This window comes from Geotrypetes seraphini, chromosome 8 (genome assembly GCF_902459505.1).
Source record: "Geotrypetes seraphini chromosome 8, aGeoSer1.1, whole genome shotgun sequence".
Classification (NCBI taxonomy): Eukaryota; Metazoa; Chordata; class Amphibia; order Gymnophiona; family Dermophiidae; genus Geotrypetes; species Geotrypetes seraphini.
The window spans coordinates 54,765,391-54,785,363 of NC_047091.1; the positions used below are offsets into that span (position 1 = coordinate 54,765,391).

At 45.7% G+C, this 19,973-nt stretch overlaps 1 protein-coding gene across 1 annotated transcript; it reads left to right on the forward strand.

The window, feature by feature from the left end:
• The first annotated feature begins 1,354 nt into the window (after positions 1-1,354).
• Positions 1,355-14,926, forward strand: LOC117365376 (rho-related GTP-binding protein RhoU-like). The gene is made up of 3 exons (XM_033955760.1): positions 1,355-1,611; positions 8,979-9,037; positions 12,410-14,926. Exons 1-3 carry the CDS (start codon positions 1,395-1,397, stop codon positions 12,860-12,862), a joined length of 729 nt encoding a protein of 242 aa, XP_033811651.1. The 5' UTR covers positions 1,355-1,394; the 3' UTR covers positions 12,863-14,926.
• The last annotated feature ends 5,047 nt before the right edge of the window (positions 14,927-19,973 follow it).

Consider the following 19,973-nt stretch of genomic DNA (forward strand, 5'->3'; position numbering starts at 1 on the left):
TTGTTTTGCTCCCCATGGTTTGTTATATAAGGAACACTTTGGACCCCTGAGGAAGATGTGTTAATTAAAACACCAACTGTGTTGGGTCCTTCGTTCCTCAATAACAAGGGTGGCCCACTTTTAAATGTTATCTTGATTTAAATAAAGTTCCTGCATCAAGTACATCAGTTCTGCAGTTTCTTCTTTGGATTTTGTTGACACTGACTACAGACTGGTTGGATTTTTTCTTTTGTGACTTATGGAAATTGCCATCATCTATCTTCTGTATGCAAAACAAAGCTCATACTAAAAGTATGATGTCATAATTACATATTTTATTGTTTTGTTCTTGGAAGATTGGTGGGGTGATCATGATTGCTGAATTTCATTATCAAAATGGGGGGGGGGGGAGGAAGGCCTCTTGGGGATCTGAAACTTAATTGAAAGGGGGTGCAAGGCTAAAGGTTCCCCCTAGGGACTGGAGCTGCCCACTAGCCAAAGAAGCAGAGGTGTGTGGAAAGTCAAAGAGCAGGGGGGTAAAAATATCCTGGTTTGTCCACAGTGAAGTAGTGAGAAGCAGTACACAGATCACAACTAGAAACAGGAACATGACAGCAGGTAAAGGCCAAATGGCCCATCTAGTCTGCCCAGTACCTGTCCTGTATGAGAGGTTGCTGAAAATTTCTCAGCCCAGCTAAGAAGAACATGATGTGGAGCCATGAAACTTACAAGTTATTCCACACTTTTTAACGAAAAGTGTCAAGAAAAGTATGGAATTACTTGTAAGTTTCATGGCTCCACACCACACTATTCTCTTCTTGGATAGGAAGATAAAAAACCAAAAACATTTCATAGTCCTGCACTGAAAAAGAAATACAAGTTGGAAAGTTAAACCTCCTTCGGTGAATTACATTTAAAAAGAACTGTTAGAAACACGGATTTTACAGAAGCTCTTTAACTCCTTCGCATCTGACCCGAATACAGTTTTGAGCAAGGAAGGGTAGACAAGTAGTCTCCGCCCTCGTCCATAAACCACGCCTCCAAACTCCCGCAAGCCCCTCCCCCTCTGCTAGGGGAGGAGCGGGAGGGCGTGGAAGTTGACTTTTTTTAAGATCGCCGCAGCGCGGAGCTGCTGATCCTGCCTTGCTGGTTGCCGATGTGGATTGGACTTTGGAGGCTTGAATGACCGTCGCCGAGATAAAAAGCTGTCGCAGTTTCGCTTCTGCATAAGCCGGGGAAGGCGAAAGCTGACCTGCTTGCATTGCAAGTGACAGGATCGCCCCCCCCCCCCATTTCTGCGAGTTGGATCCCCCTGCTGCTGTTTTGTGGGGGAAGAGTACGTGCTATTTGGCTGTGGTTGGAGGGGGAGGTGAATTTTTTTTTTTTTTTTGGGGGGGGGGGAATAGGACCCTGCCATGCCTCCTCAGGACTTGATGCTAGATTACAGGGCTGCTCACTTCGCCCCTCCGGTGCCTCCTCACCAGCCCAAGCCCTTGCCCAGCGCCCAGGAGAGGAAGCTGAAATGCGTCTTGCTAGGGGATGGGGCAGTGGGCAAAACCAGTCTGCTGGTCAGCTACACCACCAACGGCTACCCCACTCGCTACATCCCCACCGCCTTTGACGACTTCTCAGGTAAGGAGGTAGAGCTCCCCCCCCTCCCCCCCCACACACTCTGTTAATGTTGGGGGAAAGGGGACACGTTTTACCCTTTTAAGCATCGATCGGTAGTTATAAGAAAACCTCATCGGATCGCTTTCGACTGGGAGACCAAAGGGGGGAGGGGGGGGGATCCTTTATCTGACCCCCACAAAATGAGATCGGGTGACAACTCAGCCCTCGGGGTTAGGAGGGTCACGCGTGGGAACTGGGGGCAAAGGTGCTCTAGCCCAATGGGGGAGGGGGGGGACGCTTGGGGTTGTCCACGATGACCGGTAGTGAAGCCCCCACCTCATCACCGGCACGATGCAGTGCCCCGTGTGTGCCATCGTCTCCTCCCCCCGCGTCCACTGGGGGTGGGGGAGGGGGGGCAGCAGATCCATTAATGGAAACCCAGCCGCCGGCTCGGACTTTCCTCACTTCCTGATCCCATCTGGGATCCGTCATTAGGAAACGAGCGTCAGGGATGTTCTCTTGGGAGCGGCGCCTTCCCTCCCTCCGGGGCACTCTTACAAAACTAACATTTCTTTTGAATGGAGAACAGAACAAGCCGATCAGCCAGAGACGAGTCCAACAAACCTCCCAAGAAAAGGCCCGGGAAAAGTGCAAGATCACTGGAATCCCCTCTTCCCCAGTAGCCCCTGCTTGCACCTCTCAAACCCTGCTGGGGGGGAGGAGGGGGAGGGAAAGGGGCGAGTTCCCAAATTCTTAAGGGATTTCCGAGGAGCTGGGGGGCCAGAGAAGTCCGAGAGGAGGGGGGGGATGAAAAACTGGGGGGGTGAGGGAAGCTCTTCAACTGTGATCTGTCTGTATGTCATTTCTTTCTAAGCACAGTACAGCTGTGGGGAGACTTAGGAGAGCCCCCCCCCCCTCTATAATGAATTAATATTGCAGATCTTTATATTTTAAGAGGTGGAGGAGGTTAAAGTGGCGCACCTGCCCCCACATTTCAAGGAAACTAGCAGGAGACATTTAATATCTTTGTACTGAGAAACCCTTTAATCTCAAACAGATCTCATGAGTTAACTTGAGCTGCTTAACCCCTTCTTTTCCCTCCCCACGTGAACCATTCATTACTGATCCCCCCCTCCTTTTTTTAAAATTATAATATAAACCATAAAGTGCTGAAACGTTCTTAGCCCAACCAAGAAGAGAATGAGGTGGACATGTTGCAATCAATGATCTGAAACAATGTCAAAAAACATAAGATTTGATTCTGCAAATTGGCATTTAGTGAAATAAAATAACACTCTTTTCAGCTACAGGCTCAGAATTGCTGCCTTTGCTGGCCTTTTTGAGTTTTACACAGCCCAGTCCTTTTTGGACTCTTAAAAAGGGAGCTGATACCAGTAAATTTTCTTAGTGCCGGGTTTCCAGATATCTGGGAAAAACCAGGCATGCCCTCTTTTTAGAGGACTGTCCGGGTGCCCGGAAGGATTTCTAAAGCTCGACAGTTTGTCCAGGTTTTGGAAAGGCTCCGAGCTCAAGGCCACGTCTGGAGAATCTCTGAACATATTTGGATGCAGTGCAATGATGTCACACTCTTGTGCATGCGTGTGACATTATTATGTGAATCGCTCAGAAGCGGTACCGAGCTCGGGGAAGAAGAGACAAAGTTTGTGTGGGGGTGAGGCTGGGAACAGAATGAGGCGGAGCCATTTGTCCTCTTTTTTTTTTTTTTTTTTGAAATGAGGAAATCTGGTCTAGGTAAGTGACAAAACACTTGGCGTCTGCTCTGTCCCTATCACTGCCCTCGTGACTTGCAACCCTCATTGGGTATAGGCAAGACAATGCCCCTTCACTACTGCATTACCTACAGTCACTTACTCACTAGGGTAGAAACCTGACCTTGAAGCTATAGTTAAGAAAAAGAAATACCTGAAAGGTATATACCACAGAAAAATACTATATCAGAGCAATGTACTCAAATTACAAAGTTAGAAATAATATTTATATTTATTAATTTAAAATTTGCAAAAATATCACAAAATTTTCATAGAATAACATACACAAAACACCATACAAACACTACAAACAAACCAGACAAGATATAACAACATATAACATATGACAAGCACTATAAAACCAAGCTGGAAAAGGCCACACAAAAAAATCATACAATGATATATAAATATAGCTGTGCTCAAAAGTTCATAAATCACTTAGCTTGAAAATTCGAGGTCTTCCTGAAACAATGTCCATGAGGAATAAAGAAAGCAAGATGATTGTGGGCCGTCCAGCAAGGAAAAAATCAGAAAACCAACATCCCAAACAGATTAGAGTTCAAATCCAACCTCCATATCACAAAGTGCAGGTGCAAATGTGCTGTCAGTGAACAATATAATAAGTTAGATAATCAAAAAAATCTCAAACCAAGAGGGCAGAGAGCATTTTCAGAGCCTTCACAAGCAGAGGTGAAATGCCATAACAGACAACCAATCTTCTGACATCTCCTCACACTTCCTCAACACAGGCCGTGTTTCGATGAAATCTTTGTCAAGAGGAAGAAAGCAACTAAAATAAAACAAAATCAAGTGTACACTACACTGACATAAGCAGAAACAAAAGCATATCACAGAACACAAAATATAAACTGACTAATAGCAATCATACCAGGCAGGGAGCCAAAACCATTGCTCTGATATTATAGTATTTTTCTGTGGTATATACCTTTCAGGGATTTCTTTTTCTTATCTTTGAGATTTACTTTTGAATCCCGTTGTTGATTGGTTGTAGCTCTCTGTTTTATTTCTTGAAGCTATAGTAACATAGGGTTCCTTTTAGCAAACAGCGGTAGAGCCTTTTACTATGGGTCAGCAAAATAAATGCTCCAACGCTCATTCAGTTCCTATGAAAAACGACTGACCATACCTCCTGGCCGCTCCCTCAAAACCGAAACAGCCCGCAAACGCTCCTACTCACATTTCATACCCAGACTATGGCACACCATCCCCCCCCCCCATCTGGTAGAACACTAGGTGGACTTTGGAGCTTCAGGAAGGCCGTGAAAACCTTCCTCTTCACAAACCGAGCACCTTAAGGACATGCACCCAGAAATGCCACTCAGTCAACGCACCTTTGCCACCTACTCTCACCAGATGCTGCTTAGTGTATATGTTTTATTGTCATGTTTATACTGTAAATCATCAAGCTTCAATATTTAAGTCCCGAATATATAGCTCTGCATTATATATCCTTGGGTTATTAAGAAAGCCTCAGCCCCACCACTCCACCGCTAAAATTAGTTTTGACAGCGGGAAGAATTACGTGGTTCTCATCAACGACTTCCAGTCCTATAAGTTCAATTTATATTTAAATACTCTTTATTTTATTCATAAGTTCTATTAAAACTCTGATGTAACCATTATATATAGTTTAAGCCACTTATCTTTGCGCTAACATGACTCGGGCGAGACGACCTGACATGTATCGCACCCCCATGCTTTATCAAGGGTCCCCCGAGGGCGTCACTGTCATCCGACTCTATGTAATGTTTAAAACCCAAGCAAGGATATAATGCAGAGCTTTCTATTCGGCACTTAAATATCGAAGCTTACTGAAAACTGTTCCGAATTAAATAGTTGAAAAATTGCGGCATCAATATATTGTAAATCGTATCATCTCTGTCCTGTTTCGATTATATTGTGGATGTGCTTTGTAACCCGTTCTGGGCTCCTTTGGGAGGACGGGCTAAAAAATTGAGCAAATAAATAAATTGACCTCGCCAGACCGCGGTAAAATTATGTATGTTTATTTTATGGAAGCCGCTTTGTTTATAGGCGGTATATAATTTTTTTTTAATTAATAAAAGGCTCTACCACTGCTTGATCAAAGGAGCCCACAGTGACATAGGGCTCCTTTTACTAAACGGCATTAGAGGTTTTTAGTGCGGGCTGGCAAGGTAAATACGCCAACGCTCATAGAATTCCTATGAGCTTCAAAGCATTAACCTCGCCAGCCCGTGCTAAAAACTCTAGCACCGTTTAGTAAAACCCAAGCGATAGTAAATGACGGCAGGTAAAAGACCTGAACGGTCCATCCAGTCTGGCCAATAGTCACACACATTATAAATTTGTGATTAAATTGTCTTTTTTTTCTTTGACGTTTCTGGGACATAGAGGTAGAAGTCTGCCCGATGCTGTCCTTAGCTTCCAATTACTGGAGATGCCATCAAAGCTCATTATTTTAATGAAGCTGTATTTCACACATTAGTATATTCTTTTTTTTTTCGTATCTAGATTAGATTATGGAAATTTGGCTTACCTTTGACATTCTAATTTAAAACCTGTGCAGACAATGCAAAATGCCACCTTTGCAAATTGTGGCTAACGTGAGGAAGTTTGACCATCTTGCCTCACTTTTCTTAAATTTTCACTGGTTGCCTATGTACTATAGAATCCGTTTCAAGATTCTTATCATTGCTCATAAAGCTTTTTATGAAAGTACTTATGCTTACTTAAGTAAACTTACTATTCCATATACATCACTTGGGGCCCTTTTTACAGTACAGCGGTAGTGATTCTCCTGCCGCAAATGTACCAAAGCTTAGGGGATTAGGGGGGACAGTCTGTCCTGGGCGTCATCTTGGTGAGGGCGAAGGCACCCTTCCTCCTATCCGCCCCACCGCTCCTTCCCTGCCCACCGCCCACTGTCGAATGAGCGCACCGCTTCCTTTCCCCCATACCTCTGTAACGCTCCTGGTGTAAGCAGAAACCCTCAAACTGCTGTCGTGCTAGCGTTGGCTCTTCCTCTGATGTCACTTCCTGGACTCACACCTTAGAGGTACGGGGGAAGAGAAGCAGCGTGCGCTAGGCAGGAGGGTTATGTGAAGGAGTATGTGTAGGTGGGGAGGGGGGGCGCCACCGCCCCGGGTGTCTCTCAACCTCGCTTACGCCACTGCTGAAGCCTGTAAAAACTGAATGCGATTCAGTGTATTTGCTGCAGGGTAATCGCTACTATGGCTTTGTAAAGGGAGCCCTTAGAGCAGTGGTTCCCAACCGTGTCCTAAGGGACCCCCAGCCAGTCGGGTTTTCAAGTTATCTGTAATGAATATGCATGAGAGAAATTTACTTTTGAAAATTGTCTAATTATACGTCCTGCCGATCTGATCGTCCAAGCCGCTAAATCGTCCATCTTTATACCACATTTCCGTCCAAGTCCAAAACGCCTACAACAAGCTCTGTTGGACGTGGGAGGGGTCTGCAAAGTGATGGACTGCACACCCAGACATGGCACCTAAATAGTGGGGTACCTTGCAGGGCAGTGCTGTGAACTTGACAAAAAGGGTGCTATGACTTCTCCTCCCTACAGCTCCCTTATAGGTTTCAAGTTCAAGTTTATTAGGGTTTTATATACCGCCTATCAAGGTTATCTAAGCGGTTTTACAATCAGGTACTCAAGCATTTTCCCTATCTGTCCCGGTGGGCTCACAATCTATCTAACGTACCTGACGGTGAGCCCCCCAAACCACCTCCAGAATCCCCTAGACCCACTTATCTACCACCCCAATAGCCCTTATGGTTGCAGGAGCCACTTATATGCCAGTCAAAAAGGGTTTTGGGGGTGTATAGGGCAGTGCACATGTTTAAGTCTCAATGCAGTGATTACAGGAGCTTATGGGCATGGGTCCTCCTCTCTATGGGTCCCTAACCCACCCCTAAGATGACTTAAGCTGCCTCTGGGCTGGACAACTAGGCTTTCCTATGCCAGGCGGCCAGGTGATGATGGTCTGGAGGCTGAAATTTAAAGTTGTGAATAAAATTCTTATGGGGGTGGGTTGGTGATCACTGGGGTAGTGTGTGGGGGTCTATGTTATGTGTTTGCAGTGCTTATCTGGTGAGTTTAGGTGGGTTTTTGTGACTTAGACCATGTTCTAAGTCACAACGTCCAAGTTCCATCGATCCTGGGCTGTATAACTTTCGGTTATACATGCTGTACGACTAAGTCTAAGCCAGCCCACGTCCCGCCCAACTCCCGCCCTCGACACGCCTCCCGAAACGCCCCGTTTAGCTTTGGACGTTGAGCGGCCCTATGAAGGCCTAGGTCGTTTAAAAATATATCCAAAACCCGTTTTTATTTTCAGCGCTTGGACGTTTTTGAGAAATGTTCGTCCAAATGCCGACTTAGGCCGGTTTTTGGACGTTTTTCTCTTTCGATTATGAGCTCCTTAGGATTTTAAAGTGTTTGAGGCTTGTGCAAATGAGGATGGAGTTTGCAGGAATGGGGCAAGGACAGGAAAAGGACAAGCGGGGCCGTAAAAATGAGTTCCCGCAGGGACGGGGAAAAATTTGTCCCCGTGTCTTTCTCTAGATCACAGAATGACGACTTCTCCAGTTGCTAGCGCTCTGTGGGAATCAACCTGCACAAATGCTTTTGCTTGGATTGCTCCCACTGTGGAATAATTTGCCTAAAACTATATGAGAAGAGTTGGTTCTGAAAACATGTAAAATATTATTAAAAACTTATTTTTTTTTTAAATTGGCATTCAATCTACAGGATGAGGTTTAGTGGAAGATCTATTAGTCCGTTTGGGTATGCAGAGTAAAAAGAAAAAATAAGACTTTTCTTTTGAAAAAAATTATTATTTTTTTAAACTTTATAGGAATGTGGTGGTCTTAATTATTTTCTTATGTTTTATTGTAAATCACTTAAATTTGGCCCCCTTTATGAAGCTTTTTTATTGCCGCCTGCGGCGGTAATAGTTCCGACACGCATAGGAATTCTGTGAGCATTGGCACTTTTACTGCTGCTGCCAGTGATATAAAAGCCTAACACGGCTTCATAAAAGGGGGGAGGTGGTCTGTGTAGGCTTGGTGGTATTTCAGGTATTAATAAACTGCAAACTATGACACAGCAATATTAGTGACAGCATTAATACACAAAATACACAAATAAAATCCCATTGCCCTGGGCATTTTATTGATGCATTAAAGCTGTCTACACTGTGGTGGTCTGCTATTCAATAGAAATATTCTGAAAACTCAATTGGGTGGTGGTCTCCTAGAACAAGTTTGAGAACTACCGGTCTATGGGCAAGAGATCCCAAAACAACACTATAAGCCAAGCTACGGTGGGCTTCAGATTTCTGCCCCCTCCCCATCTCCACTGATTCTGCCATCAGGAAGCAGTTACTCCTTAAACCCTCTTTTATGAAGCCGCACGGCAAATGGGCTGAAACCCTTTAAATCCCTTTGGGCTTCAGTGCATTTGCCGCACTGGCCTGTGCTAATTTGTTTGATAAAAGAGGCTTGTAGAGTAGAATGCAGAGGTTTAAGACCATAGCATCCATTTTTATTTTATTTACTTATTTTTTTAATTTTTTTTTTTTTTTTGGTCTTTAACAGCTGTGGTTCAGGTGGACGAAACCCCAGTGCGACTCCAGTTATGCGACACAGCAGGACAGGTATGAGCTGCTGAGCATATCCTATATAAAAGCTTACCGGCGCATGCGCTTTGAAAACAGCGTGATCCCTGCCGCTGTGGTGTGTTATCCGTGGCCGTGTTCCATTTTAGAACCTGGCGGCAGGGAACATTCTGGCCACTCCCCTCCTCCCGCCCTCACTCACCAACCGCTGGAGGAAGCCGGCCATATTCGGCGGCTTGAGGAGGCGGTGCGGAGCGGTGCTGGCGGCGGCTGCCGGGAGGAGGGCTTCGAGCCACTGAGGGTCGGGCGCTGTTCCATTGAGGATCGTGGCCGGCCCTACTAAACTTCGCAGGCCGCACAGCACCTCAGTAGAACGTTTCCTCTGACGTACGCGATCACGTCAGAGGGAACGCACTTCTGAGGGGCAGAGTGGCCTACGAGGTTCTCAAAAGCCGGCCGCGATGCTCACAACGCTGCATACTGGACCGGGGAAACAGGTAAGGGGTGCTGCTGGAGCAGGGAAGAGGTGCTACTAGGCCGGGAGAGCAAGGAAGAGGGACGGGAGCAGGGAAGAGGTGCTATTGGACCAGGGGAGCAAGGAAGAGGTGCTACTGGGATGGGGGAGAAGAGGGCTGGGGGGGTAAAATTGATTTGGAGCTGGGGCTGAAAATAGGGGACATGTGAGGGAAGGAGGCTTTACTAGAACCCGTTAATGTAACGGGATTAAACACTAGTCATATAATATACATCTAAATAAAAACATGTGGCTACAGGGAAGAGGCAGTTTTCTCTGAAAAAAATTCCCCCTTCCCTTCTTTTTTTTTCCTCTGTGTCAAAAAAAAAAAAAATCTGCCTTACAAGCGAGATGCTGCAGTTCGTAGATGCACAGCAGGCTGGATCAGTCAGCACCTGTCTCGCTCTTTATTTTTGTAGAAGAAAGATGATCGCCCTTGTCTTTATCCCCCTGGCAGATATTGGACTTAAAAGTCCAGATCAGAACTACAAGGTCATGTAAAACCAGGACTGGATCAACTTGTTTAGTTAAAACAATAAATAATGGAGTGCTCTCGTGGGGGTAAATCCAGCACTGCATCGGCCTGTCTTTTGTTGGCCTCAATTCACTGTCTAACCATCAGATTTTATATATACACTTCTCCCTCCATATTCGATAAGGAATTAACAGACCTGCGAATACAGAAAATCCACAAATAACTTTTTCATATGTTATTCGCTGTTTTCTATTAAAAACCATCGTGAATATGGTGAAACCGTGAATAACATGGTGGGAGACCTGGCTGACTCCTGAAGGAGAGGCAAAACATGGTGAAGAAAGTGCTGGGAATCAGCGATTTTCTGTGTAAAAACGCTTGGAATCAGTGATTTCTCTATGCAAGCTGGGCAGACTTGTACGGTCTGCGTCTATGTATGGCCGTTTGGAGGAGGATGGGCAGGGGAGGGCTTCAATGGCTGGGAGGGTGTAGATGGGCTGGAGTAAGTCTTAACAGAGATTTCGGCAGTTGGAACCCAAGCACAGTACCGGGTAAAGCTTTGGATTCTCGCCCAGAAATAGCTAAGAAGAAAAAAAAAAAAAAATTTAAATTGAATCAGGTTGGGCAGACTGGATGGACCATTCGGGTCTTTATCTGCCGTCATCTACTATGTTACTATGTAATTTTTTTTTTTTTTTGGGGGGGGGAGAGGAGCCAGCAATCTAAAAACCGCAAATAATCGAAACCGCGAATGCTGAACCTGCGAATAAGGAGGGTGAAGTGTAACTGATATCTTTAAGATTCTTCCTTTTTTATTCTGTGTTGTTGTTTTTTTTTTAACAGAGTTCCCTTAAGTTTCTCCTGATGAGTCACTTCACCCATTAAATAATCAGGTGTAGAAAAAGGGTGTTGCTATTGATCGACATCTGGACTCTTATGGGGCTCATTTTCAAAAAAACATAGACACCAAAAGATGGCATAAACCAGTATTTGGAGGCACCAGTGTGCCTCCTGAGACTTCAGGTGTGCCACGACACACTGGCGAGGAGGAGAGTCAGCCGGCGCAGACGACTCTCCTCCTCTCCCCGCAGCTCCCGGATCCCTTCACCGAAGCGGGTCACAGCCAGATGGGCGTCCGTCGCTGCGATGATGTCACACAAGTGCATGACGTCATCGCGACATCCTTGCACTTCCGGGTGCTTTCCATCCGGGGCACTGGATTTAGTGTGCAGCCGGCCAGAAAGTTTGCGAGACACCGATTGATCTAAACCTTAAGGAGGCATGTTTTGGGTAGGACTAGGATAGGCTTTGAACTTGAATGTTTTATAGCAATAATCAAACATTTTACAAAAGTCCAGCGTACAATATGGACGTTTTGGGCTAGACCAGTTTCAAGTTTTATTAAAATTTGATTTGATCGCTTATCTTGGTATACTAAGGGAAATACAATTTAAAAAAGTGATACATTTTAAAACAAATTATAGAGATTAAGAGAACACAGAGGCATAGTCTAACTGGCACAAAAGGAAGGGGTGTTAGGAAATACAATCTTTTATAGAAAAGGAACATTTAAGGCACAAACTGCAAGGAGGGAATTTAATGCCTGTTTTTAAAATGAATAAGAATCATAAAGATACCAAACTGACCAGACGACCACTGGAGGGATGAAAATATGGCCCCCACATACTCCCCCAGTGGTCACTGATCCCCTCCCACCCCCCAGATATCTGCATTGAACAGTACATATCTGTTTCTGGGACAGCTGCGGATACTATGGCCAGTCCTAGTAGAGCTGCAAGCAGGTCTCTGGAGTAGCCTGATGGGCAGTGCAGTGGACTGCAGAGAATGGGACCCAGGCCCATATGCCATCCTAACTAGTACACTTGTGGTGGAAAATGTGAGCCCACCAAAACCCCACTGTACTGCCTTATAGGTGGCACCTGCAGCCATTAGAGCTTTTGGGGTGGTAGACAGATGGATACAGTAGGTTTTGGAGGGATCACCTTGTAATGTACAGGGGGTTATGGTGAAATATTATGTACCTGGCACCCTTACTGTGAAGTTCACAGCTGTGCCCTCTTGGGTGCCCCACTGCTCTGCTGGTATGTTTGTGTGACTGGTCTATTAAAAATTCTGACCCCTCCTACATTCAAATGGATTGTTTTGAATGTTTTTAATTTGGTCTTTTTTTTTTTTTCTTCAATAATGTCAAAAATAATTAGACATCTGGCTGGACGAAATATCTAGCTGGACCAGTTTCAGAAAAAAAAAAAAAAAGATAAAACTTCTTGCAGGTTTGAAAATGGACATATTTTCTCCATCTGATTTTTGGATGTTTTTCTCAAAATGTCCAAAGTCAGACTTAAGATGTCCAATCGAAAATGCCCCTCTATCTCACGTACTTTGTCTTCCTCTTTTCCAGGATGAATTTGACAAGCTGAGGCGTTTCTGCTACCCCAAGGCCGATGTCTTCATGCTCTGCTTCAGTGTAGTCGGTCCATCGTCTTTTCAGAACATCTCGGAGAAGTGGATTCCAGAGATTCGGCAGCACTGTCCCACAGCCCCTGTGGTGCTGGTGGGGACTCAGTGTGACCTGAGGGGGGATGTGAAAGTCCTGATTGAGTTGGCCAGGCATCGGGAGAAGCCAGTGCCTTCAGCTGCGGCTCTTGCTCTGGCTGAGAAGACTGGGGCAGTGGGCTATGTGGAGTGTTCGGCTCTCACCCAGAAGAATCTCAAGGAGGTTTTTGATGTGTCTATTCTCTCTGGCCTGCGGTTTTCTGACCTCAAAGCCGCTAAGAACAGGAAGGCGAAAACGGCCAACAAGATGAGAACACTCTCTAAAGCCTGGTGGAAAAAATATGTCTGCATCCAGTAGCAGATTCATTTGACAGCTACAGCACAAACTTTTTGTGTGTATGTGTTTCTTATGTGCTTTAAATCTTATATTAGTTTGACATGACTTATCTGGTAAACGGATACCTCAACAAACTTTATCAAATTTGAGAAGGAACAAGCTGGAAAGCATGGGGTTGTCAAAGTAATGTGTGCGTGAGTTGTGGTTTGACTTTTTGAATTGTGGGCCATGGGGACGTGTCTAGGGGAGAGACTGCTCTTTGGTGGGGATGGCACTATGTGAAGCCCCCCTGGTCTCTTACTAACTCATATCTTGGTTGACTCTGCTGGATTATCAGGGATGGGGGGGGGGGTCCTCATTTTGGTCTTTGTTCATTTCTGGTGTTGTGGTGCGTACTGACATCAATGATAGCTCAGCCGGACCCTGACAGCTGTGGAGATTTGTCCTAGCAGGAGGTGCTTGAGATTTTTGTGTGTGTGTGCTCATGCAAGGCCAAGTGTGAACTGGGAGGGTATAAACGCAAAATAACTTCTAGCAAATCCCCCCCCCAACAATTTCTCTCCCCCTATTGCTCTCTCAGACACCTAGTCTGCTGAAAAGTGCCTTCATAAAGAAGTACTGAAGCCTGCCTTAAGAATGGAGAGATTGTACTGAATTGTTGGCAAAGAGAGGCTGTGAATGCCTTTATTCACCCCCCCTCCTCACCCTAATCTACATCGACCATTATGCTTAGCTATACCAGGTATTCTTAGTCTGGTTGTGTGTGTGTGTGTGTGGGGGGGTGTTGAATATAGGTATGGGGAGTCTTCTCCCCATTCTACACCTTTGACTAGTATCTCATGGTAAATGTGAGGTATTAGGTACCCCTGATGAATCTTCAATATTGCTCCCCCCCCCTCTCAGCGCTTCACACCGTCCTCCCATAGCAACCCTGTAAAACTGCATAACTGGACATCATCCCGTTGGTAAATTATTAAAAATATGCACCAATGGTTCTGTGATGGTCAGTGACCTTTACTTTCGGCTGACGCCCCCACAGTGGCTGCTGCTCTCGGTGACCTTCGAGTTAGTCTAATGGTTGAGCCCAGTCTTCAAAGTCTAAATCTTGGTAATGCTTCGTTTACCTAAGCTGTCTTAACACCTCTCACCTCCACACCAGCCAGGGCCTGGATAGCCTGATTGTGGCCAAACTGTGCTTTTGGTTATGAACTTTACTTATGCCCGTCTGTACCTTGCATTGGTAGAACAGACTCGGTTGCGCCTTTTAGGGAGGAATTGAAGGAGGACTGCACTTCGCTGTCTTCTGGACCCCCCAACTCAGATAGCGCTTGGGTTCAATGCTGCTCTGGGCAAACCATGACTTTGAAAATTAAGCCAGAGAAGCTTTGGTCAAGGCTCAAGTTCAATTTCTTTGCACTTTTTTTGTGGGACCTATTTTTGTTTGTTTCAAAAGAAAAACAAACTCTTTTCTAAGCTGCTTCTGTTCTATGAAGTGCTAGTGTGATCTGTGCGAATGTGTTTCAAATCAGTCTGTGAAATTTTAGCAGTGTGAACAGGGTGGGGGAAAGAAGGCTATGTAGAAAGGAGCAAGCCAAGGCTCCCACCCTCCCTCCACCAAAACCACCTGTAAGCAGACTGAGATGCCAGCAGAGCTTCCTCAGGCAGAGGGGCACAAATGGTGAATTTAAAATCAGTTTTCCATTAATACTAATTCATTATTTGATTCTGTTCTTCATTGCTGCTACAAAAAAAAAAAAAGAAGAAGAAAACAAACCAACAATTGTAATACCAAATGAGCCTTTTCAGGAAATGATTCATTGATTCTGTAGGGCAAAACTTTATTAGTAAGCTTTGGTCCCAGTATGCTGCAAGGAAAGGAGGGGTAAGAAATACCTTTTTATTTGAGGGTGTAGCAAAGTGTAACTTAATGATAAATAAAGTGTAAAATACCCTGTAACCCTCTTTGCCTTCCTTAATGATGAACTGAAACAATAATTATAAAAAGTAAAAAAAAAAATCGTAAAACTTGATCAGCAAATGTTTTTTTCTGTGTGTGTGTGTGTGTGTTGCGGCCAGCGTCTATGAGCCAGATGTTCTGTGTTCAATCAACCTGATTTATAAGTGTTTGGTTTTTACTTTTGTAACATATCTCTGGTGTAGTGTGATGGATTTTTTTTTTTTTAATAAAGAATCAGTGATGTATTGTACAAAATTCTCCTTTCCCCAAGCTTAAATAAAGCGTGTTTCTCCGGAGCACCAACAGGATATTTGAGGGTAAAAATCAGATTAAAGGATATTTCCTTAAAACTGTGTCCGCGAGACGCTGGCAAGGAGGAGAGGCACCAGTGCTGGCTGACTGCTTACAGGACGTGCCTCCTGCAGCGAGAGGCGCCGACGACTCTCCTCGCCAGCGTCTCTCCCCGCACCTCCCCTCCTCGAGGATCCCCCCCCTCCCCACCTTCGAAGTGACAGGTTCAGGGTCGCAGCTGAAGGGCCTCCGCGTCGACGTGATGATGTCATGCATGCATGTGATGTCATCACATCGATGCCTGTGCACTGGGTTTAGTGTGCTGCAGCGCCAAAATGTTTGCGGGACACTGCCTTAAAGGGTCACACTATTGCTTTGTTGAGTTTTGGGGCCAGGAATATTAATTTGCCACGTGTTCTCGTGTGTGTAAGTACCACCTAGTAAGCGCTTCTGTTGTCTTGCAGAGCTCCAAATCGCTTCTCCAGTTATCCACTGTATCTTTCCAGTGGAGTGGAGAAGTTAATGTGTATAAATTTTAAAACAGAATTTTTATTTAATAACTTAGGAGTTCTATTATGAAGCTGCAGTAAAATGGCTTTGGCGTGTCCTTACAGGGGGGTCTTTCCCATGGGCTAAGGCAGGGGTAGGGAACTCTGGTCCTCGAGAGCCATATTCCAGTCGGGTTTTCAGGATTTCCCCAATGCATATGCATTGAAAGCAGTGCATGCAAATAGATCTCATGCATATGCATTGGGGAAATCCTGAAAATACGGCTCTCGAGGACCGGAGTTCCCTACCCCTGGGCTAAGGCCATTTTTACCGCAACTGTAAAAATGCCTTTAAAAAAAAATTTTTGTATTCATGGCCATGCACTAATGTTATTAGCAGACAGAGCAGAATTTCCCTTTGTTTCTATTCAGAAAGTAATTTGTAATTTATTTCTTATATACCGCTACATCCGTTAGGTTCTAAGCGGTTTACAGAAAATATACATTAAGATTAGAAATAAGAAAGGTACTTGAAAAATTCCCTTACTGTCCCGAAGGCTCACAATCTAACTAAAGTACCTGGAGGGTAATAGAGAAGTGAAAAGTAGAGTTAGAGGAAAAATAAAAATAAAATAAACATTTTAACAAGACAGCATTGATCTAAATACTTTGGAAGGTAGAAGAGAGGAGAGAAAGGAATAGAAGCAGAAGGGGGAGCCGTTGAACAGTAGAATTCTGGAGAAATTTAAATGATAGAAATAGAACAAAACAAAGACAAAAGGCAAAACAATAGATAAGATTAAAGATAAATCATAAGCTGGAAAGAAAAATAAAATAAAACTTTGTCTTCAATCCACGGTTTCAGCGTCAGTGATGAAGTGGAGCAAGTAAGTTTAGGAGGAGCGATTGATGTTTCCAGAAAGGGCTTCTTCAGGGAAGAGACTTGACAGACAGTCCCAGGATGCCTATGTCTCCTCCCCTGCGATGTTCTCCCATCCATGCATTCCCTCCCAGACATACTGCCCGTGCCCCAGCCGCTCCAAGGAGGCTGCCCCAGATGAGGCCCACGGTGAATGCAGGATTCTCTCCTCTGCGGGAAAGCCGCCCGGAGCCGACAGTCGATCTTCTTAGCGGATTGCATGGGGGGAAGAGTTCACACTCTTGGTAGGATCGGGTCTGTGTGCTCTTGGTGGTTGTGGCTGGTCTCGTTGCTGCTTAGGTGTAAAAGCAGTTGATCTCCACTGCTGCTGATATTTAAAAGCAGGCAGATTGATCTCTCCAATGGACTGCAGGGGGAGGAGTTCACACTCCTGGCAGGATCGGGTCAAGTCTTGCCGGGAACTGGGTTCAGATGAAGCTTGATTAAGTGAAATGGGCAGCTCAGAGATAGATCATTTTCCTGCCTTGAGCATTAACAAGATAAGTTTCCTATCTTTCTCCCTCTTTATATTTGAATACATAAACTAGCAGATAATAATAATAATAACTTTATTTTTTCTATATCGCCATAATCTTGCGACTTCTAAGCGGTTCACAATGAAGAAAAGCTGTACAGACAGCGAATTACAGAGTATAGGTTGATTAGAGAACATTGAACATCCAGTGATAGTACAAGGTGAGTTACAGGGTCAGTGAATTACAAGGTTCACAATAAGTAACATTATACAATCGGCGGAATTCAGAGCATAAGTAGGTAAAAGAAAATTGTGCGGTCAATGAATTACAAGGTGCAAGACTGAATAGATGAAAAAGATAACAGGATGTTGATGAGAAATAATTTGTTTTCATGATACATTAACGAAGGACGGGCACCAGTGGGAAACTGGTAACGATTGAAGGATGAATTATGGCAGATGAAGGTTGACGGGCTCCTATTAAGGTGAAAGAAGAAGGAGGGGTTGTGTTTTTTTTAGGACTGATTAAATCAGGGGTGTCAAAGTCCCTCCTCGAGGGCCGGAAACCAGTCGGGTTTTCAGGATTTCCCCAATGAATATGCATTGAAAGCAGTGCATGCAAATAGATCTCATGCAGATTCATTGGGGAAATCCTGAAAACCCGACTGGATTCTGGCCCTCGATGACCGACTTTGACACCTGTGGATTAACTCATTAAGATAGTTCCAGCTTACTGCAACTGTGGCAGAACATAAAAACATAAGAATTGCCGCTGCTGGGTCAGACCAGTGGTCCATCATGACCAGCAGTCCGCTCACGCAGTGGCCCCCAGGTCAAAGACCAGTGCTCTAAATGAGTCCAGCCTCACCTGCGCTACTTACAGACAGGAAACGATTTTGTAAATTATTTCTTTAAAAACTTCTATTCCTCTTAATTCCTAGGCCAGTGGTAGGAAACTCCGGTCCTCGAGAGCCGTATTCCAGTCAGGTTTTCAGGATTTCCCCAATGAATATGCATTGAAAGCAAATAGATCTCATGCATATTCATTGGGGAAATCCCGACTGGAATATGGCTCTCGAGGACCGGAGTTCTCTACCCCTGTCCTAGGCAGATCACAGTCGTTTTTGTCTTTGTGTATTGTTGCTATAGTTACCAGCTGCCCAAACATTTAAAGGACTCCAGCCATCATATCCCAAATCCTCCTGATCACAACCTGAACCCCTTAATCATCACCTCACCCATCCCTAGCCCCTTCCACCACCCCCCATCAAGTGTCACAATTAATCCCTCCCCTTGTCCCAGGTGTCAACATCACCCTCCAATCCCCCTGCCCCGACCCCAGCCCTGGCTCTTACTGGGACCATTTGTGCTCTAATGGGACCAGGAGGCACTCCTGATCATGGCTGTGCTGGGTTCAAATGGCATCTGAAGCCCTACATAAGAATAGCCTTACTGGGTCAGACCAATGGTCCATCGAGCCCAGTATCCCCTCTTCATGGTGGCCAATCCAGGTCACTAGTACCTGGCAAAAACCCAAAGAGTAGCAACATTCCAGGTCCTTTTTCCTTCTATGTGATATACAAGTTGTGCACATTCCTCCAAATTTTGTATATGGCGCTGTGACACACTGGAGCTTCAACCCTCCCCCCCCTCCCCTGATTTTGAGAGGTAAAGTTTGTGCACACACACTCTGGACACTATTTTAACTGTCCCAAAACTTTTCTTTATTTACAAGACTCTGAGTCTGTTCCCTCACAGCCCAGGGAGGAAAATTATTCTCGGCTCAATTAAACAGTCCCAGTCAGACCCAGGAATATATTCCACAGTTCTCAGAACAAGAAGTTTGGTTTACCTCAGCCAAGCAATCAATCACTATTTCACCTGGTACAGTCACTCTTTCAAGTGCCGTCAGCTTCCTCAGGGCTGCTGTCTCAGCCACGTCTAGGGGAAAGCTCAGGAGTCCTTTTCTCTTCCAAGGACCTCCTCCAATGATTCTCCTCTGTGACAGATAAAACACCTCACTGCTGAGTCTGGAGTAGAGGTCATCACAGGAACGGGGATCGCGGGAATCCTGCGGGTCCCACGGGAATCACCCCTAACCCATGGGACTCCCACGGGGACCCCCCTCTGGCCCACGGGACTCACACGGAGACTCCCCTCTAGCCAACGGGACTCCCATGGGGATGGAAGGCTTTGGAAGCAGGGTTCGTCCATGTAATATAATGGACACATCAGCCTTAGTAAAAGAGGGGGTTTATAAGTTAATTACCTGAACAGAAAACAAAAAAAGGGTTCCACCAAAGAGATTCCACAAGGAAAACAGCAAAAGAAACTGGAATTGATGATCCTGTCAGAAGTAATTGCTGATTTTTATAGGGACGGGTGGGGATGGAGATAATTCCTTGCGGGGATGGGTGGGGATGGAGAGGATCCTGGCGGGGATGGGTGGGGACGGAGAGGATCCTGGCAGGTACAGGTGGGGATGGAGAGGATCCTGGCAGGGATGGGTGGGGACGGAGAGGATCCTGGCAGGTACAGGTGGGGACGGAGAGGATCCTGGCGGGGATGGGTGGGGACGGAGAGGATCCTGGCAGGTACAGGTGGGGACAGAGAGGATCCTGGCGGGGATGGGTGGGGACGGAGAGGATCCTGGCAGGTACAGGTGGGGACGGAGAGGATCCTGGCGGGGATGGGTGGGGACGGAGAGGATCCTGGCAGATACAGGTGGGGATGGAGAGGATCCTGGCGGGGATGGGTGGGGACGGAGAGGATCCTGGCAGGTACAGGTGGGGACGGAGAGGATCCTGGCAGGTACAGGTGGGGACGGAGAGGATCCTGGCGGGGATGGGTGGGGACGGAGAGGATCTTGGCAGATACAGGTGGGGATGGAGAGGATCCTGGCGGGGATGGGTGGGGTCGGAGAGAATCCTGGCGAGGACGGAAGGGGATGGGTGGGATTTCTGTCCCCACGCAACTCTCTAGTCTGGAGCATTGGTGTCACG

Bases quoted from the DNA above. Each gene is read 5' to 3' on its own strand.
- LOC117365376 (XM_033955760.1), top strand. From the start codon at position 1,395: ATGCCTCCTCAGGACTTGATGCTAGATTACAGGGCTGCTCACTTCGCC. The intron at 1,612-8,978 runs GTAAGGAGGTAG...GGTCTTTAACAG, and splicing joins CGCCTTTGACGACTTCTCAG to CTGTGGTTCAGGTGGACGAA. The intron at 9,038-12,409 runs GTATGAGCTGCT...CCTCTTTTCCAG, and splicing joins TATGCGACACAGCAGGACAG to GATGAATTTGACAAGCTGAG.